Below are 18,532 nucleotides of genomic sequence, written 5' to 3'. Positions count from 1 at the left end.
CATTTTTAAAGCCTACTTTTGGTTAGGAAAGGGTTTGATTTCTCACAAGATCTTGGTATGAGATGCATGTGAATCTATTCCCTATAAAAATAGGAATAGAGAATGAAACTAGTTTTATCAGAGATGCCACATCAGTCTGAGTTTTACTCTGCCTTCAGTTCTTGGGGGTCTAATCCTCCATGTTTTTTTCTTGGAAACATGAAGATGGATTCTATGAATCTGTTATGTTAATAGTGATACCTTCCTCCAATGCAGGCAGTCTTGCATGAATGGATCTAGTCCTAGGTTTCTATGGATAATTATGAGACACCTTTTCCTTTTTACTTGATGCACTTCAAGCTTCCCAGAGTATAAATCATCCTCATAAGTAGGTTTAAAATCAGGTCAACCAATTACTTGTGTGTTCCATGCATAATTCAAAAGGCATATAAGGTAACAATGTTGTGTCTAACACTTTATCACCCCCAGTAACATTTTTCAGAACCACACATTTCCGTCTACAGCTCCTTGTTCTCTCTTGCCTAAGCCCTTGAAATCAAGGACCATCAAGCAAAATGAAATCAAGGACCATCAAGCAAAATGATGAAATAAAAGAATACCTCAATGACTTGTAATTTTTAAAATTATTTAGCTCCAACTGTGGCTTTTTAAAAAATACTTTACTTCAGTAACTTCCCCATAAATTGTCTACATTTTAATAACCACAATAATTCTAGGCATATGTAGCTCTTTGTAATTAATCTTTTAAAATATATCTCTAACTTTTTCAGTATTGGCCAAGCTTCAGCTTAACAATGCTTCAGATCTAATAGCCAATGAAAGCCTCATTCATTTTATTAAGCTTATTCAGTTTAAGCATTATCACATGTGTTCAATGCTTTTGCCAAAACCTAAAAATTATTCCTCCACCTTCACAGTTAAAACTCACTAACTGGGCTAAAATTAAATTTATACTGAGGTACAACATTTTCTGGCAACATTCACTTGACTCATGAGGTTTACAGTGGCATATAAAGTAGCTGTGTGATTCAATACTCCTTGTGTAAGTATTTAAATATGCACAACGATCAATACCTTACTTCACTGATACAATCACAACAGTATTCTGAGGACATTAGGAAGGCGTTTTATAAGCAGATATGCTTAGCAGATAATCTTATAATTTTTCTGAGAATGAAAGAGAACTGATGAGCCAAAGTTGTAAACAGTGCAATCTCAAGCACAGTTACACCCTTCTAAGTCCATTGACTTCAATAAACTTAGAGAGAGGTAACTCTGCTAAGGATTGCACTGAAAAAATAATTGGGCTTGCAGTTGTCACAAGTGAACACCAGCTGCATATTACTTCTTACATGGGAAAGCTTACCACAGAAAAGCTGCCATATTGAAGTGGTCTAGGTATGTTCCATATTCATGTCAATTGGGCAAGCCTATGGGATCCATCCAGAAGAAATGAATCTTCAGCACATAAATTCAATCATACAGCTTTGCTTATAAAGCCTCTGGATTTCAGTCTAGCTTTCTTTAGATGATGGTATGTATTGTGACACCACTGAAATGCGCACAATTACTGCAGCAAAGTTACAACTAATCTCTACCTGCTTTTTACTGCCCATTTAGCGCTCTCTGTGTTCTTTATCTTGTGACATTAGATAAGGAGCTGCTGTTTATCAGATGAGTCAAGTTGAAGATGACCACAGGTAACATGCAAGCCATGACAGGCCTGGGAAACCGAGCTGTATTATCTCTGAAAGTCTTTAAGCAAAGGGGAAGCAGCAATTATACACTAACCACAGGTGCTCACTTACTACATGAAATCCAAGTCGACTGACAGATGAAACATGGTAATCATTTCAGACACAGCAACTGGCAGCACTTTCTCTGTGGCCCTGCAAATATAATCGAAACTGCAACGTGTCTTGATCACACTGTGATCATTCATTTGCCAAGTGTGATGTTCTAATTAGTTGCTGAGGAAATCAGGCTAATTTGTGTACCTTTGCTGCACAAAACAACCATAGAGGGACCACTTTCTAAAATGTTATTACAGACGCTGAAACTGCTTCTCACAAAAGGCGACCAAGAGTGAAAAGCATCACTAACGAGATATTGCTCACAAAAGGCCTGAAGAGGTCAACAAGAGTCACAGCTGCTCAGGACGCCTGCAATAAAGTTGGCAGACGGAGTCTACCAAAGGGAAGCCACTGCATTATTGATGCACAGTATGAGCTATACTTAAAAGGATTTTTAAACAAAACACTTCAATTTAACAGGAAGCACAGCATGATGAGCAAGATATTTCTCCAGGACAGGTTTTACAGGTTATCTAAAATGCTGAATTGTAAAATAAACTATCACTAACAATTTACAACATATCAACATTGAATCAAAACCACTTAAATCATCTAAGGACACAATGCCTTCTTAACACAATACAAATTCACCAGCCCTAGAGTATGGGCTCTTATAAACAAAAACCTTGATTGTAGAACCTTATAGTGCTTATAGTATTGCTCCCTGGGGTACTCACTGAAGTCTATTTTTTAATAATATCTAGCTCTGGCTGAGATTTGCTTCTTTGACTTTTTTTTAACTCTTCAATTTGTTTGTAGCTTCTTAATTTTATTTGTATTTTTGTACAGATTTGCATGCTGCCTCTAAAAGTATTTTAACATAACTGCGAGAAAAAAATGTGAAAACCTGCTTACTGAAACAAGCCACAAGTCTATTTACAATGCACTTCTATACAGAATTATTGCCTGTTTAAAGCCATTCAGATCAATGGTCTTAGACAATAGTAATTCCATGCAGGAGGGCAGTAATAAGTTCACCCTGTCCTGACAGAAGCAAGTGAAGAATTCTTGTGAATTTCACAAGCAGTGCACAAAGATGACATTTGTCCTCAGCCCCTGGTAATCATCAGTATACTATTCCTGAATACCCTCCAACCAACTCTGGATCATTTTTATTAAGTGGGTGCTCATGTTGATTAGCTTAGAATGATAAAATTACACTTAAAACCAACTGGTCAGAATCATTACAAATAATTTCAAACTATATTCCCAAACAGATAAAAGCATCTGAATTGAAAGAATATGAAGAAGCAGCTGGTTCTGCAGGTGGATACCACCATAAATTTGCCAGAAAGTGACGACCACAGAATGTTAAGCACATGAAATCAAAGGTAGAAAAAGATGTTTGACTTTTCACCCCCTGAGAATGTTAACTGTCATTTAACTGTCTGATCTGCTTTGTTTTGTTTTTGGTTATACTAGCGCCCTGTTCAGCTGTTATGATTTTGGCTCTCCAACATTGCGTAGTGGAAGAGGACACTATCCATGATCCTCTTGAAACCCAGGCCCCTGTTTTATGTCAAGAGGACACCATCACATGTATTTTCCAGTTTTTGTTCACACAAACACCTACTCTTATGAATTTGAGTTTCTGATCACATATACCAAAATCTGGTACATTAACTATTCATACAAAATGAAGACAAAGTTGATCTAGACTGGTGCTTAGTGCAATTCCCTCTTCATGTGGGGTCAGATCATGAAAATCTGAGCTCTAGGTAATATGGCTATTCTTTTAGAATTTTTCTGAGTCAGGCTGCTTCCTAATATTTTCAGAGACCCATTTAATTGGAAATGTGAACACCCTTCTGTTTTTTAAATTTTTCACCCAACACTATTCTTGCAAATGCTGGCTTATTCTTAATGACAACATCAAGCCTCGTTGATACTGTAAATGCACTTAGACTAATTTCTGTTTGAAATGTGCAATGTTAAATAATCAAACAGAATGTTATGGAATTTGGCCTAGGAACTATTATCCTTTTACTAAAATGAGACTGGAGAAAATGACAACAGATTTTCAAAAGGTGCTAACAGTAAAAGCCTAAGCAGAGTTCAGCCTGCTGTGCCCACTGTCTTCAATGAATTTAGAAGGGAATAACTCTGCTTTGGATTGCACTGGAATCCTGCCAGAAGTAGTGTGTTTATAAATTCATTTACTACTACTGATAGCAATAATAAGCATATGGGTGATTAGTTAACCAATTCTGGAGACAGAAATTGCTCAGAATACAAAATTCATTACAGTTGTACACATTTTCAAATGTTTGTCCTGATGTTAGAGAAACTTTCTCTTACCATTAATGTAAACATTATTTCAGCCTGGCCTTGAAAGCAATGGCTAGCTTTCAAAAATCCAACTCATTATCTGCAAGGACGTTCTCACTATCAAATAATTTAGACTTCCACAGCTACCAAGCAGTTAGGAAATATAAAAGCATGTAGATTAGTTTCTATTCTTATACAAAAGGGTTCTGTGGATTGAAACTTGATTAGTGAAATTCCACTGTAGGGTTCACACCAGAGCAAAGCACAGTTTCCATGGCTCTCCTCCAAATTTTTTTACAAAATAAATCACCATCTCAGGAAATTAAAAATCATGATTCATGGAGTACGTGTCTGCACATACCAATATATTAGGCAAGATACAGAATTCTTATCAATCGATATCTATTGCTACTAGAATCAAAATATATTTGCTTACCTGAAACAGAGACTTCCATGATAGCTTCCAAAGGTCTGTTATTGTCCAGATCCCGGCTTAGCTTGAGCTCTCCAGTAGAGGAGTCCAAAAGCAGCATATTTAACTCATTGCCCTTGACAAAAGTATAGTTAAGTTTGTCAGACACATCAGGATCATGAGCAGGGATCTTGCCAATCACTCCAGAAGGGAAACTATTTGATTTGTTAGTGACATAATTGTTGAAAAGGATCTGGAAATCTTGTAGCACAGGGGCATTGTCATTCTGATCCAGAAGACGGATATGCACAGTGGCTCGACTGACAAGAGGAGCTGAGGTAGCTTGCACCACAATTACATATTCTGTCTGGCTCTCATAATCCAGATCCATCAGGGCTGTGAGATCTCCATTAAGGAGATCAAGCTGAAACACTTCAGGGATGTTCCCCTCCACAATCTGATACATGATCTGCGCATTAGTTCCCTCATCTGGGTCTATGGCACTGATACGGGTCACAACGGAACCAACAGGGCTGTTTTCCTTCACAAAGATATCAAATTCATCCCGCTCAAAAACAGGTGGATTATCGTTGATATCTAGCACTGTAACCTGGATATCCACAGAGGCTTTGAGCGGTGGGATTCCCCGGTCCACAGCAAAAGCCCTCAGGCTGTAAACAGCCACATTTTCACGATCCAGCTTACGCAGTGTCCGTATCACTCCTGATGTGGCCTCAATGTAAAAATCTCCATCACCATCATCACCACCCTGGAAGGTATAAAGGAGGCGGCCATTTTGGCCTGAGTCCCGATCAGTAGCAGACACCTGCAGAACACTGGTGGAGAGTGGAACATCCTCAAAAACAGCACCCTGGTAACGGTCACGAAGGAATCGAGGTGCATTGTCATTGGCATCCAGGATAAGAATCTCCACATAGGTAGTATCAGATTTCTGAGGGATTCCATTGTCATGGGCTGTGATGGCCAAAGTGTAAGCAGCTTGGTCCTCGTAGTCTAACTCCATCAATGTAGTAATTGTGCCTGTGTCAGGATCAATGCAGAACTGAGGGATGTTGTCCTCCAAGACATAAGTGATCCTAGAGTTCTCCCCAGTATCCTCATCAGTGGCGCTGATGGTTACAATGGATGTGCCAATGGGCTTGTCTTCACTAACACTCACTGTGTAGTGGGAACTTTGGAAAACTGGCCGGTGTGTGTTGGCATCTGTGACATTGATGAAGACTTGTACAGTGTCAAAGAGAGTTCCATCTGAAGCTGTGACTGTTAACACATATTGCCTCTCTTGTTTATAATCCAGGGGCAAAGACAAGGTGATCAGCCCACCTGCACTCTGACTAGTGATGGCAAAGCGGTTCCTTGTGTTGCCACTAGTGATCTGGTAAGTCACCACACTGTTGACATCCCGGTCCACTGCTGTCAAAGTCAAGACACTGCTGCCTACTGCTGCATCTTCATTAAGCCTGAGCTGATAAACTTTTTCTGTAAACATAGGGCTGTTATCATTGACATCAAGAACGGTGATAGAGACACTGGCTGAGGAACTCATGACAGGCACTCCATGGTCTCTGGCCTCCACCCCAAAATGGTAGCTCTCCACAGTCTCCCGGTCAAGCTCAGCTGAAACTATAATCCACCCAGTACTGTTGTTGATCTGGAAGGGGAAACCAGCGTCCCAACTTGGGGGCACTGGAGCAGAAGGATGAAACAGTTCAAGTTTGTATTCCAAGCGGGCGTTATCTCCAGAGTCTGCATCTACTGCCTGTATGTGTAAAACTGAGTAACCCAGTGGGACATTCTCTAGCACTGTGGCTTGAAAAGGAGTGCTTACAAAGATTGGGGCATTATCATTTACATCTAACACTTGAATGGACACCATCCCACTAGAATTGATTTGTGGAGGCCTCCCACCATCCTGGGCTTTTATCCTCAAGTTATATTCTCTAATGGTCTCATAGTCTAGGGGGTTGATCAAGTCAATAGAGCCAGAAAAAGAATGGATATAAAACTGGCCTTTGAGATTCCCACTCACAATGCTATAGTGCACCTGGGCATTGCTACCTCGATCTCTGTCAGAGGCTTGTACCTGCAGAACCTGACTGTTTATTGTTGTATCCTCTGGAATCTGCACTAAGTAGCGTTTCTCACTGAACTGTGGAGAATTGTCATTTTCATCTTCCACCATGATATGTACTGTGACTGTGGCACTGCGAGGACCTGGGTCTTTGCCCTGGTCATTGGCTTCCACTACGAGATGATATTCTGAGATCTCCTCTCGGTCCACAGGGGCACAAGTCCTCACAACACCAGAGTGTGGGTCAATCTCAAAGACTCCCTCTCCAACACCAGGCTTCAGGAAACGGTAGAACAAGTTAGCATTGTCTGGGGCATCCTCATCTGTGGCACGAATAGTCAGCACCTCATAACCCACTTCAAGATTCTCTCGGATGTTCTCTCGGTATTCAGGTTGTTCAAACACGGGACCGTGATCATTGGTGTCGCTCACAGTCACAGTCAGGAAGGTGATGGCTGACCGAGGCCGAGGGGAGCCGTGGTCCACTGCAGTGACTTGAAGCACGTGAGTATCCTTTGTCTCCCGGTCCAGGCTACGAGAGGTGACCACTACTCCCTTCTCAGGGTCAATGGAGAAGTAATCATCGGACCGCTTGTCAAAGAACGCCTCCATGGAATATGTCAGTCGACCAGCCTCCCCATCATCAGGGTCGTAGGCTTCCAGCGTGATGACCCTGGTGCCAGGAGGCTGGTTCTCCGCAATTGACACTTGATAGTTGGGCAGCTTGAACTGTGGTGGGCTGTTCACACTCCTCAACCTCCTGGTATTCTGATGCCGAGAAGACTCCCAGCCAGCTTCACTCTCTGCCCCAAATGGACCGTCCCTACTTCTCTCCACCCTCAACTTCTCCTGCCTTTCCTCTCCTGCCACCTCCTTCCTCACCGACCCCAGCTCTACCAAGAGGTCCCCTCGGGTTCTCCTTAGGTAACAAAGAAGCTCCAGCGGGTTTTCGCCTGGGGGCTGGGGGCACCCTTCCCTCCCCGCCCTGCAAGCCAAGGGGAGGCCATCTGGACACTGGCACTGTGGGAAGCTGGTCAAGGCTGCGAGGGCAGAAATCACTCGCCTCCCATCGCTCGGAGGGGAGCCCCGGGGGCAAAGAAGCGCGGGCAGGTGGCTGACCGAGAAGATGACGAGGCGAGAGGGAGTCCGCTCAAGGGCCACGCTGGGGCAGCCGGGGCCGTGCAAGGAAGCCACCAGGCGAAGCGAGAGGAGGCCGCCGTCGCGGGGGGACTCGAGGCGCAAGTGGAGCGGCAGCGGGTTGCGCGCGAAGGAGGCGCAGGAGAGGCGCTTGGCGGTCCTCCGCACCAGCCCGCCGCGCGTCACCTCGACGGCTTCGCTCAGCTGACGGGCCGTCCGAGCCGGGTCCAGCGCGCAGTGCCACTGCGGCTCCAGCGAGAGGTCCAGCAACAGGTCGCCGGGTCCGGCTCCTCGGCCGCCGGCGAGGCGTAGCTCCCAGCCCGGCGCGGGCACCAGCAGCCCCAGCAGCCCCAGCAGCCAGGCGGCCCCCGGCCAGCGGAGCGGCATCTCCGAGGTTTACGGGGCCCGAGGGCGACACAATCCATCCACCCGCCGGAGCTGATCATCCGGCCTCGTCCATGGGCGGCTGGGGGGCGCGGCTCCCCCACGAAGCTCCAAGCGCAAACTTTTTGCCTGTTGCCCACCTTGCGATTCCAAAGGGCACTTCAAAATGGCTCCGGCTGCCAAAGAGAACCTGCCGCCCGGCCACCCTCGACGGTCGCTGCCCGAACTGCCTTCTCTGTCGAGCTTCTGGCTCCGGCTCCAAAGCGGGCAGGGGATGCGACACCCCACCGCTGTTCGTGGAGATGGCAGATGCGGGGAGGTAGAGCTCCCCCCACCCCCCGGCAGTTTCGTTTCTCCCGATCAGGAGCGGTCCCTTTCCCCCCTCTCCGCAGCCTTCCTTTCGCTGAGCTCGCTCCTTCGCGCCCCTTGCCAGCCTTTCCTGGAGGAGCCCCAGGGACCAAACGCGCCTTTCCAGTCGCCGGCCGAGCGGCTGCCAAGTCCTGCACCGCGCGAGCGCCCAGCCAGCCCAAACTTTCGGCCGCGCGGAGCTCGCAGTGCTCGTGCCGCCGCGGCGGTGCCTTCGCCCGTTCTCCCGCAGCCTTTCCAGGGACCGCTCCGCCGCCGCCCTTGTGGGGGCGCTGCGGCTCAGGCAAAACTCTGCGGAGTCCGGAGACGGGCGGCGAACGGCGGCCAATGCCCGAGGCGGAGCGGCCCGCCCTGACACTCGCGGGGCAGCGGCAACCTGGAAAGCGAGGGGCGGGGGGCGCGGCCGCTCCGGATCGCCCGGGCGAGAGGGTGCCGCAGCGCCCTCCTTTGGCCCTGGGGGAGAAGGGCAGGAACGCGGCCGCTCTCTGATGTCGGCGGCGATGGCCTCGCGCTGGAATAAGAAGTTGCTGGGTTTTTTTAAATGGGGGAGGGGGAAGAGGAGGGAGAGCCAGAGTCTTGATTAGTTGTTTTCTGCCTCATATTGCCGTGAAGACCCGTAAGGGGCCTTCCAAAGCCGTAATTCAAGGGGGATGGGATGGCTCTCTTCGTTGCAGCAACAATAAAACAGGAGTTTAGAGGCAGTTTAAAAACTTTATAGGGAGCTATTGTATGTAGGAGGTGTGTGTGTGTGTGTGGGGGGGGGGATTAACTATCTCTACCCACCCAACCCCGTAGCACCTGAGGAAATGGGTTCTTCTAGTCCATGAATGGTTATACTGGATTGACGTGTTAATCTTTGCAATATCACGGGACTGGTCCTTACGTTGAGAAGGGAGATTGTCCTGGTTAAATAGCCTTGTCTTTGAGGAACAAGTAAAATTGGTGGGTTGGGGTCTGCATTCTCAAACCCTACAGCATCCAGGCTGCAAATTTGATTCCCACGCTTTCTCCAGCCCTCTTTTGCCTCTGGATTGGAAGTCTGGGGAGGGAGGGCAGGTTGAACCCAGGGGCCTCTGGTGCTGACACATAGTATATACATCACAACTGAAGTAGGGGTCACAAGTGTGTGGTTCTCTACCAGGTATATTTGGCAGAGGGCAATGACCAATGTACACAGTAGAATTAAAGAAAATAGCTGCCCTAGACTCAACAGTATGCAGTTTACAGCACTTAATACTTTATTGTCCAGAGCAACATGCACACACTGCACCAATGAACACAGAAAGGAGATCCTAGAGTAGAAATGGGAACAGAGAATAAGACTCACTTGCCAAAGAGATGCCTGGGCACTTCCCTTCCTGCCAGGTTCTCATCACTGTCTACAGTGGCTGATGCTTATAAAAAATTTCTCCTTCCAGCTCTTTCTGACCATCATGAATTTCTACTTGGTTTCTGATTTCTGCAATACTAATTCTATTACGTTGATTATTGGAAATTCCATCCTGCTGAATAATGTGGCGTTATCTGCCTTGATTCTCAGAGAGAAAAATGGACTAAAAATCAACATCATCATCCCAGAATTTGCTAGGAACTGCATCCAGTCATGATTTTCTCCACATCTTCTGATTGATATGATCGGTATAATGACATAACGTGACAATGCAATGGACTCGGCTGTGGCAATTTCTGTGTTCATGCACATCTTGTATTATTATTTTCAACTGACTGTTCCACCTGATTTCTGAACTGCACCTGTTCCTTGCTGCTCCAGCGGCCTCTGGTGGTAATGGAGAGACATTCTGTTCCCAAGTCTTCAAGCCAGATGCATAACAATTGAATTAGACCCATCTTCCGCAACATTTCACATTGTAGTTAACAGTTAAAGCTTCATTATGGGGTCTTTTGCAATCAAGAGCAACAAACTAACTATTTGAACAGGTATTGGATTACTTACAACCCACTGATGTGGGATTAACTTTCAATAGCTGGTAAATCCTGTTGAAATCACTCAGATATAAGCATGCAGCTGAAATCCCACAGTATTATTTTATGCAGAGTAAATCTACACAGAAACAGGCTGTACATATCCCCAGTTGCAATAGACTATACACATGCTTTACAGTATTATCCTGGTCATATTTACTCCTGATGTTTTTAATATTCCACCCAACTATGGTGTTCTACACTGATAAAATCAAAGAGAACAAAGTTACACATAACTCCAGGTGATAGCAATGTTAGTCTGTAGCAGCAAAATGAAACTGGAGTCCAAATGTATTTAACAAAATTTATTCCAAAATTTTGTGAGTCGAATTCAAAGCTATAGGCAACAGAAAGGTGAAGGAGATGTTACAAAGAGACCCATTTGAAACAAGATCCAATCAAAATAAACTGATAAATCTCCCCTCTCCCTTCCCTACATGATGACCCCAAGATAAACTGAACCTCTATGATCTTGCAATTTTCTTTTAAGGGCAGAACTAGATGCATGATCTTCCTCTCATCTTTTTTGTTGATCAGGTTCAGGAAGAAATATACTCAGGGAATTTCTTTTATAAGTCTCCAATCTTATCTTTGGAAATCCTTCAGCCGAATCCTTCCCTAAGTTTGCATTGTTTGAAAACAAACAGGAGGTTTTCCAATGGCTGACAGCCCATAAATGAACAGATTTTGTAGGAGGTGCTCTTCTGGCAACATTTTAGACTCCTTCTACATGTATGGACAAAAGACTTCAGAACTGTTGGCCATGTCATGTGTAAGTGCTGAAGTCACATAATTTTGATATTAAGCAGAATGATTACTATCCAGCAGTGTTCATTAGAGTTACTTTTTTATTATTTTGGAAACACTTCTGGGAAAGCAGATGGAGAACTGTGCATTCTGCAAAATCCCCAACATATGTCTAATAGATTTCTGTATATAACTTATGTGGCATAAGATACCAGTGTAGAAATAACTGACAGACCAACAACATTTAGGAACTTTGATTCTCAAAAGCTTATTCCCCAAAATCTTGTTGGTCTCCAAGGTAACACTGGACTTGAGTCTATCTCATTCCCCTTATTTATGTATATAGATATATTTTTTACAATCCAACATTTGCTGTTCATCCAGCACCTAACAGATCCAATCTACCATGCCTCCAAATACTACAATGACTGAATAAGGCAGGATTGTGTAGTTGATCATTAAACAAGGGAGAAATAAGTGGTGAAACAAAGACCCAGACTCAACGGATTCAGCTTGTACCACTCTGGCAATACAGAACATATAAAACTATTCACCTCCAGACCTCTTTGTTGCAACCAAATCAGATCCCTCACCTTTGGCCCCTTCCTATAATGAGCATTCTAAGATCAGTATGTCTTTATCCTTCACAAAATATACCATATCTGCTAAGTTGTATAATTTTAACTTCCATCCCATCCACTTTCACAACATGAATAGTTTATAAGAACTTAGAAGCTAAGCAGGGTCAGCCATTGTTAGTACTGAGTGAGACACCTGCAAGAAGACTGGGTTGCTATGTGGAGGAAGGCAACAGCAAACTAGCACATGTCTCTTGCCTGGAACTTTCCATGTATAGGGTCACCGTGAGTCCATTGTGTCTTGAAGGAATGTTCTTTTTTCAAACTGCCTCTAGAAAGAGCATGCACCAGTGCCACTCTGTCTGGTTTAATTACCCCCCCCCCCTTAATTATTTTTCCCTTCAAGGTGCAGGAATTACTGATTTAACCTGAAGGGGAAAATTTATCAACAAAAATAATACTTTGGGTAATACATTCCTATTTACAACAGATTTTCCCAATGAAGAGAGTGGCCATGTGTGGAAGATGGCGCTTATATGTTCTGCTTTTCGCTGCCACCAAAATATAAAGTTTTTCTCTATAGCCCACTCAAACTGATTTTTCACTGTCACCACCCTTTGCTGGGGAACACACACAGACACAGACAGAAAATAAAAATAACTGGAACGAGTTTAAAGTTGAACAAAACTCAAAACGTTTATTGCTGGCTTTAACAGAGGCTTCTCAGGTAAACTGGAGAGGATGTAAGCGTATTGGTTGCAGAGAAAGTTTGCTTAAGCTTAACGGTTGCAGAGTCAGTTTGTTTTAAGCTTAACGGTTACAGATAAATATTGTTTTAATGCTTAATGGTTGCAGGCACTTCACTTAAGTTTCAGAATGTGCTTGAACACTCGCAGGTGTCACTTGGCTTATGATTTTACTTCATAAAAAGCTGTTTCATACAAGATGTTACTGTGGAGGTTTCACACTCCCTCATAAAAATAAAGTTTTCAGTCCGCTGTTCCTCACCACAAAATAAAACACTCAGTCTACGCCCAGTGGGATTCAGGCATAACAGCCTCCCTCTCCCACACTCCCCAAAATTTGGCCTCTCTGCCAAAGGGACTGGGCCTCCCAAGACTGATGTTCACTGTGGGACAGACTTTTAGACTGTTAGAGGTTTCATTCAAAAACAAAACAAAACAAAACACCTGAGGGCGGACACTCTCCTCCAAACTCAGGGTTTTCGATGACTGAATAGCTTCCTCAGCTATTCCTAATCAACAGCCGTGAGAGATCTGGCCGATTCACCTCACGCTGCTACAAAAAGTACCCAAGGGCACACAAGCTCACACCGAGCCAAAAAGTCCGAAGACTCAAAAACCAGAACCCTTCAGCACTCAGGCTGACAGTATTTATAGTCTCATCCAATTTTTCTCTGGCCAATCAGGGCTGGCCAGGGCTTAACTCTTTCAGGGGCGGTTCCACCCTGTAACCTGAATGCAGGATAAATGCATTCATCACACCATGTTTGCTGGAGCGCCAGTTCCTTTTCCACTTCTTGAAATATTTTAATATAATTATATTCTACTATAGGATCAACATATAGTGGAACCCATACCCACATGATATTGTGTCATTTGCCCTTGTCTGGCCTTCTACTGAAATGATACATTCAATTTTGAGTCTTATTTTGGATAGATAAGAAGTATTAAAACTTCATGAAATCCAGAGAAATGTATTCAGAATCTATTATTTTTACTTCGTTCCCTGCTCTGCTCCATTAATACTACAAATATAATAAGTGCAGCTTGCTCTGAACCTAATTTTTGTTGCTAAAAATATACCTTGAAATCCCACTAGGAAAACAAAAACAATTGTGATACATTGCCAGGCAAACAAGCTGTCATTACTTGCGAGTCAAATTCTAGGAACAAAGTTGGTGGGTGTGGGAAGTGCTTTCACATTAATAAGCTTTTATTGTAATAAGGACCAGCTTTTCTGAAATATGAACAACAAATCGAAGGGAATGAGTGAAGGGCTGGGGGAGGGGGGGACCACAACAGCTGAGAGGCTGAAATAAATACCTAGATGGTTCAAACAAGTTTCTCCAGACAGCATCAGTGGAGAAACTTGAACTTTATTAGCAGCAGGAAAAGAAGGAATGAAAACATCTTTTTAGGTGAAATACACAGTGACTCACTTCTGCTCATTCATTTTCCCCAGCTGACTCCACAAGAATCAAAGCCCTCTCCCACGATGTATTGATTCATAACTTCTTCACGAAGTGATCACACAGCAATTTGGGATGAGCAAAGGGCAAAAGATGACAGGGATTGTGAGCCTAAGAGCATTCTCCCAGTCATCATCATTTCAACAAGAAACACCCTGCTTCCTTGGCAGATTGCAGCCATAAAAATAAATCGCAGAGCTATTCACTGTGAAGGCAAAACAGGATATATCCCTTCTGATTCTGGCAAGCCACACCAGAGAGACTATATACTTCAACAGCTCGAGAATGAGGTATGGCTTAGATTCTTTGTGTTCCATATCAAATTAAATTGAACCAAGCTTTGTGAAAGAGTTGTACATAAAAATAATTCAGTCAATTATAGTGTACATTGCCAAGTAGAATGTGCAAGAAATAACAAAACACAGCATAATATATTGAGCATAAATAATGCATGATAAAAATAATTATCTTAGTGTGTGATATCAAATCATCAAACTCATGAATTCAGGATTCTAATAATATAATTTAATAAATATACAGAATGTAAGTGTGGGATACATTAAGATTTCTGGAGAAGATCTCATTCCCTTTCTGCATCTTGCTTATGGTCTTTCCCATCTCACTGTCTCTCTCCCCCGCCCCCATTCTTCAGTTCCCCCCCTTCCCCAGGATGGCCCTCCTCTTTTCTTCACTCATCCATACCTTGTTCTTTTTCTGTTTCCCTGTTTAGCAGAGTTGGCTGGCTTCTCTTTTCTCACCCTTTTCTGTTTCATGCACTCATCTTCAGCTTCTCCTCTTTTTTTTGCTCCTCCCCTTCAACTTTATCTTCCTTCCCTATATTCTTCTCACCTTTTTTTAGCCTGTATTTGCATCTGCACACACACTGACACTTGTTAGTGAAGAGTTTCCAGGATGTCACAACAAGACCTTAATGGAATTTTTTTTTCTTATAGAAGGAGTCATAATTTTGAAAATTTAAAATCCCCCCATATTTCTTCTTTCTGTTATATTTTGTATTTTTCTACACCTGGAACCTCCCAGAGGTTTGTAGAAAATGTGCCCTCTGAACGTACATGGTCCCACTGTGCAGATTTTGATCCACATTCTTATTTACATTATATTTATTTATCTACATTATTGATAATCCACCTTTCCCACTGCCATTGCTTAAATGAGGTCTATCAGTAGATTATAAAACATATAGGACAAAGAGAATAATGTTAGGGTGTGATAGCCTAGATGTAATGGGCCAAATAATAACAGGGTAAAACATTAGAAGAAGCTTCTTAACAGTAAGAACTGTTCAGCAATGGAAAACCTTTCCAAGGAATGGGTCTTCCTTGCTGGAGGTGTTCAAGCAAAGACTGGACAACCATCTCTTGGGTTTTCCAGACTGTTTTCCCTTATAAGGTCCCTTCCAAATCTGGAATTCTATGACTTTGTATCAGAGTTATTTGCACATAATTCTATGAGAGCAGTATAATTGAAGGTGTGATACAACAACTGGAGTTGGAGCCTGTGGAAAAAGGACATAAGCCAATCCAGAGATCTTGGTGCATATCTATAAATTGTTGATTTTCCTATATGCCAGCATCCTCTTCCATTACCTTATCTTATTTTCCCTGCTGAGGAAATAAAGTTGACATGTTGTACTACTGTTATGTAGGTGATCATAAATGGGGGAATCTGATTTGCATACCTGAAGTTTACCTTCCTGTTCCAGCCAAGCATAGGAAAATAAGGTAGTTGACTTTCTGAAAGCTGTATGTGTCTGGATGTTCTGCTCATATATCACTGTATTCTCCTTACTGACCTATGGGAAATTATATATGATGTTTATGCTAGCTTATGGATAAGCAGAAATTGCTACAAGTATCAGTTATACACCTGGAGTACTATCTGACTTTTTGCAAGGTCAGGTGAGTGCCAGCACTCCCTACCCATATATCATGTTGCTGAACATATTCAGAAAAATATATCAGTGGTATTATGCACTAATTTAGCTCTTTGTGGTAAACATAATGCACTGAAAGCCTAGGTTACATATCAGTCTTTCTGTCCAAGAAGTGGAAGTGGGAACTGAAAATATCATATGCCCAACTTGTAATTCATAAACAGTGATGACATACATACACAAATCATACTTTAACAACATCATTTTAACAGCAATATCTTTTACTTTTCATTATTATTAATAGTTATTATTTTGTGTAATATTAATAATGAATATTATTTAAATATAAATCCCACACATGTATGGTAATTTTTATGGTGCTTTTTTCTTAACAAAATAAATTGTAGTTGCTCCCAGATGATAATTCTCCACATGGCTCTCATTGCTGCTGTGCATGAAGGAGCATTTGTAGTATCAATTGAACATCTGGACAGTGGTTTTCTCATTTTACTTGCCTTGACCTCCACAGTTGCCACACCCGCCCTCCACACCAGAAAGCTTTAAAAATGGCAATTGTGCTGCCACTATAGTATCATAATGCTATAGCAGCATACAGTTTTTTTAAAATAGCCCTCTAGTGGCTCAGAGGGAAAATGCTAATGAGGGAAAGGCTGGGAAAGTTGCACCTTCCCATTCACATAGTATGCTAACACTCTTTGCGGCCTTTCCCAAAAGATTCTATCAAATCAAGTTTGGGAAAAATTGGTACAAAACAAGGGAAAACATTGAAGATTGGATAATTAGCAGTTAAGTTTGAGGGGGGAAAAGCAACCTACTCCAGTTTTTATTCCATCATAGAGTAAATCCTCCATTTGAAAGCAACTCTTTTTGCTCAGATCTTCCCTGTTTTCCCCTTTCTTTTTGCATTTTTTGTAAAAGTGAGACCAATAATTTTCTTCCTTCCCATTTATTTATTTATTTGTTTGTTTGTTTATTTTATTAGACTTTTATACCGCCCCATCCCCGAAGGGCTCTGTTAGTTAAGTTGGCCAAATCTGAGTATAATTAAATCAGGTGACTGAAGCTGTGAACAGGCAAGACAGACCCCAGGTTTGCAGGAAAAAAAATGAAAATAATAAAAGGAGTTCCTGTAGTTTAAAGCAACTGCCAGGCAACCTCAGATTCTAGGCTTCCTTCTGGCTGTAAAAGGCAGGGCTCTTTCCATGCCTATTTTAGCCTTTGAGGGAAGACTCACTGGGGATAAGTCTAGTTAGGATTGCCAGTTCCAGTCTGGAAATTTCTGGCGGGTCTGTGATGGAGTCTGAGGAAGGGAGAGTTAAGGCTGGGAGAGGCCTCAGCTAGATATAATGCTAATACACTCTATCCTGCAAAACAGGCATTTTGTTGAGGGGACAGATCTCTGTCACATGGAGTTCAGGTATAATTCTGGGAGATCTCCAGTTCCCACCTTGAAGTTTGCAACTATAAGCCTGGCAGCGACCTCTGGGTGACCTGATATCACCCAGTTTTCAGGTCTCAATTAGGTCTGGCTGTTCGTTGGGTAGGAGATAGGGTTATGCCCTCCATGCTAGGAAATACCTGGACATTAAGCAGGTAGTGCCTGGGGAAAGTGCGGTTTGAGGAGGGAGGAACCTCAGAACAATAAAATATCAGAGACTCCACCCTCCAAAGCAATAATTTCCTTCAGGAAACTAGGGTTGCCAAATTCCAGGTGGGAGGGGCAGACAACCCAGTGGTGGGATTCAAATAATTTAACAACTGGAACTGGCTGCCGCACCCCCTGCTCAACATCAAGGGGGGAGGCAGGGCCACAGCAGCTGGCTCTTAATCGATGGTGGCCCGCCCCCCCCCCCCAGCTTCCCCCCACTTCCTGGCTCAGGAAGTCTCTTCCCTGCCCCGGGATGGAGCCCAGAGCAGGAAGGAGAACCAAACCAGATCTCTTCTCTCCACCCTGGGCTCCAAGGCGTTAAAAGCCCATCGCTTCCTCTCCCAGTGAAGGGGGAGTGAGGGGGCTTTTAACAACCAGTTCAGCGGAACCGGACCGAACCAGCTAAATCCCACTGAGACAGGCTTTTTAACCTCCAGATGGGGCCTGGAGATCACTCAGAATTACAACAGATCTTTAGAAAACATTCTCTCCCTTGGAGAAAATGGCTACTTTGAAGGGTGGCCTGTGTGGTATTATACCCTAATGAGGCTTCTTCCTTCCCCAAACTTCTCCTCCCAAGGCTCCACCACCAAATCTCCAGGAATTTTCCAACTTGGAGCTGGCAGCCTTAAAAGGAAGCAGGAAAAGGTAAGAGGAAAACAAGATGCCTCCTGCAAGTCCTTGTGGATTCACACATGTCTATATATGAATTGCAAAGTTGGCCAAATGTAAGAGTACTTAAACCAAGACCGGGTAAGGAACAAAAGTGGTGAACGGGCACACAGATCTTTGTACAAACCTAAAAAATGTCCCAGGTTTGAAAAAGAAGTGAATTTAAGCAAAAAACCACATAGGGGGTATGCTGGGACATTCTCTGCACATGCCTTTAGCAACAAAGAAATACTTTTATTGTTTCAGAACTCTTGTTTTTATTAAT

At 43.3% G+C, this 18,532-nt stretch overlaps 1 protein-coding gene across 3 annotated transcripts in view; it reads right to left on the bottom strand.

Annotated features, from left to right (window-relative positions):
• The window catches only part of CELSR1 (cadherin EGF LAG seven-pass G-type receptor 1), a 188,620-nt gene extending 180,460 nt beyond the window's left edge, over nt 1-8,160 (bottom strand). For all 3 annotated transcript variants that reach the window (XM_048500064.1, XM_048500065.1, XM_048500066.1), the window contains exon 1: nt 4,558-8,160. In XM_048500064.1, the coding sequence (XP_048356021.1) occupies nt 4,558-8,149 (3,592 nt within the window). In that variant the 5' untranslated portion in view covers nt 8,150-8,160. The remainder of the gene's footprint in view (nt 1-4,557) is intronic.
• Nucleotides 8,161-18,532: the final 10,372 nt, after the last annotated feature.

Source organism: Sphaerodactylus townsendi, linkage group LG06 (assembly GCF_021028975.2).
Source record: "Sphaerodactylus townsendi isolate TG3544 linkage group LG06, MPM_Stown_v2.3, whole genome shotgun sequence".
NCBI classification, from domain to species: domain Eukaryota; kingdom Metazoa; phylum Chordata; class Lepidosauria; order Squamata; family Sphaerodactylidae; genus Sphaerodactylus; species Sphaerodactylus townsendi.
Note: the sequence above shows the minus strand (reverse complement) of the source record. Positions and strands in the feature narration are given on the sequence as shown.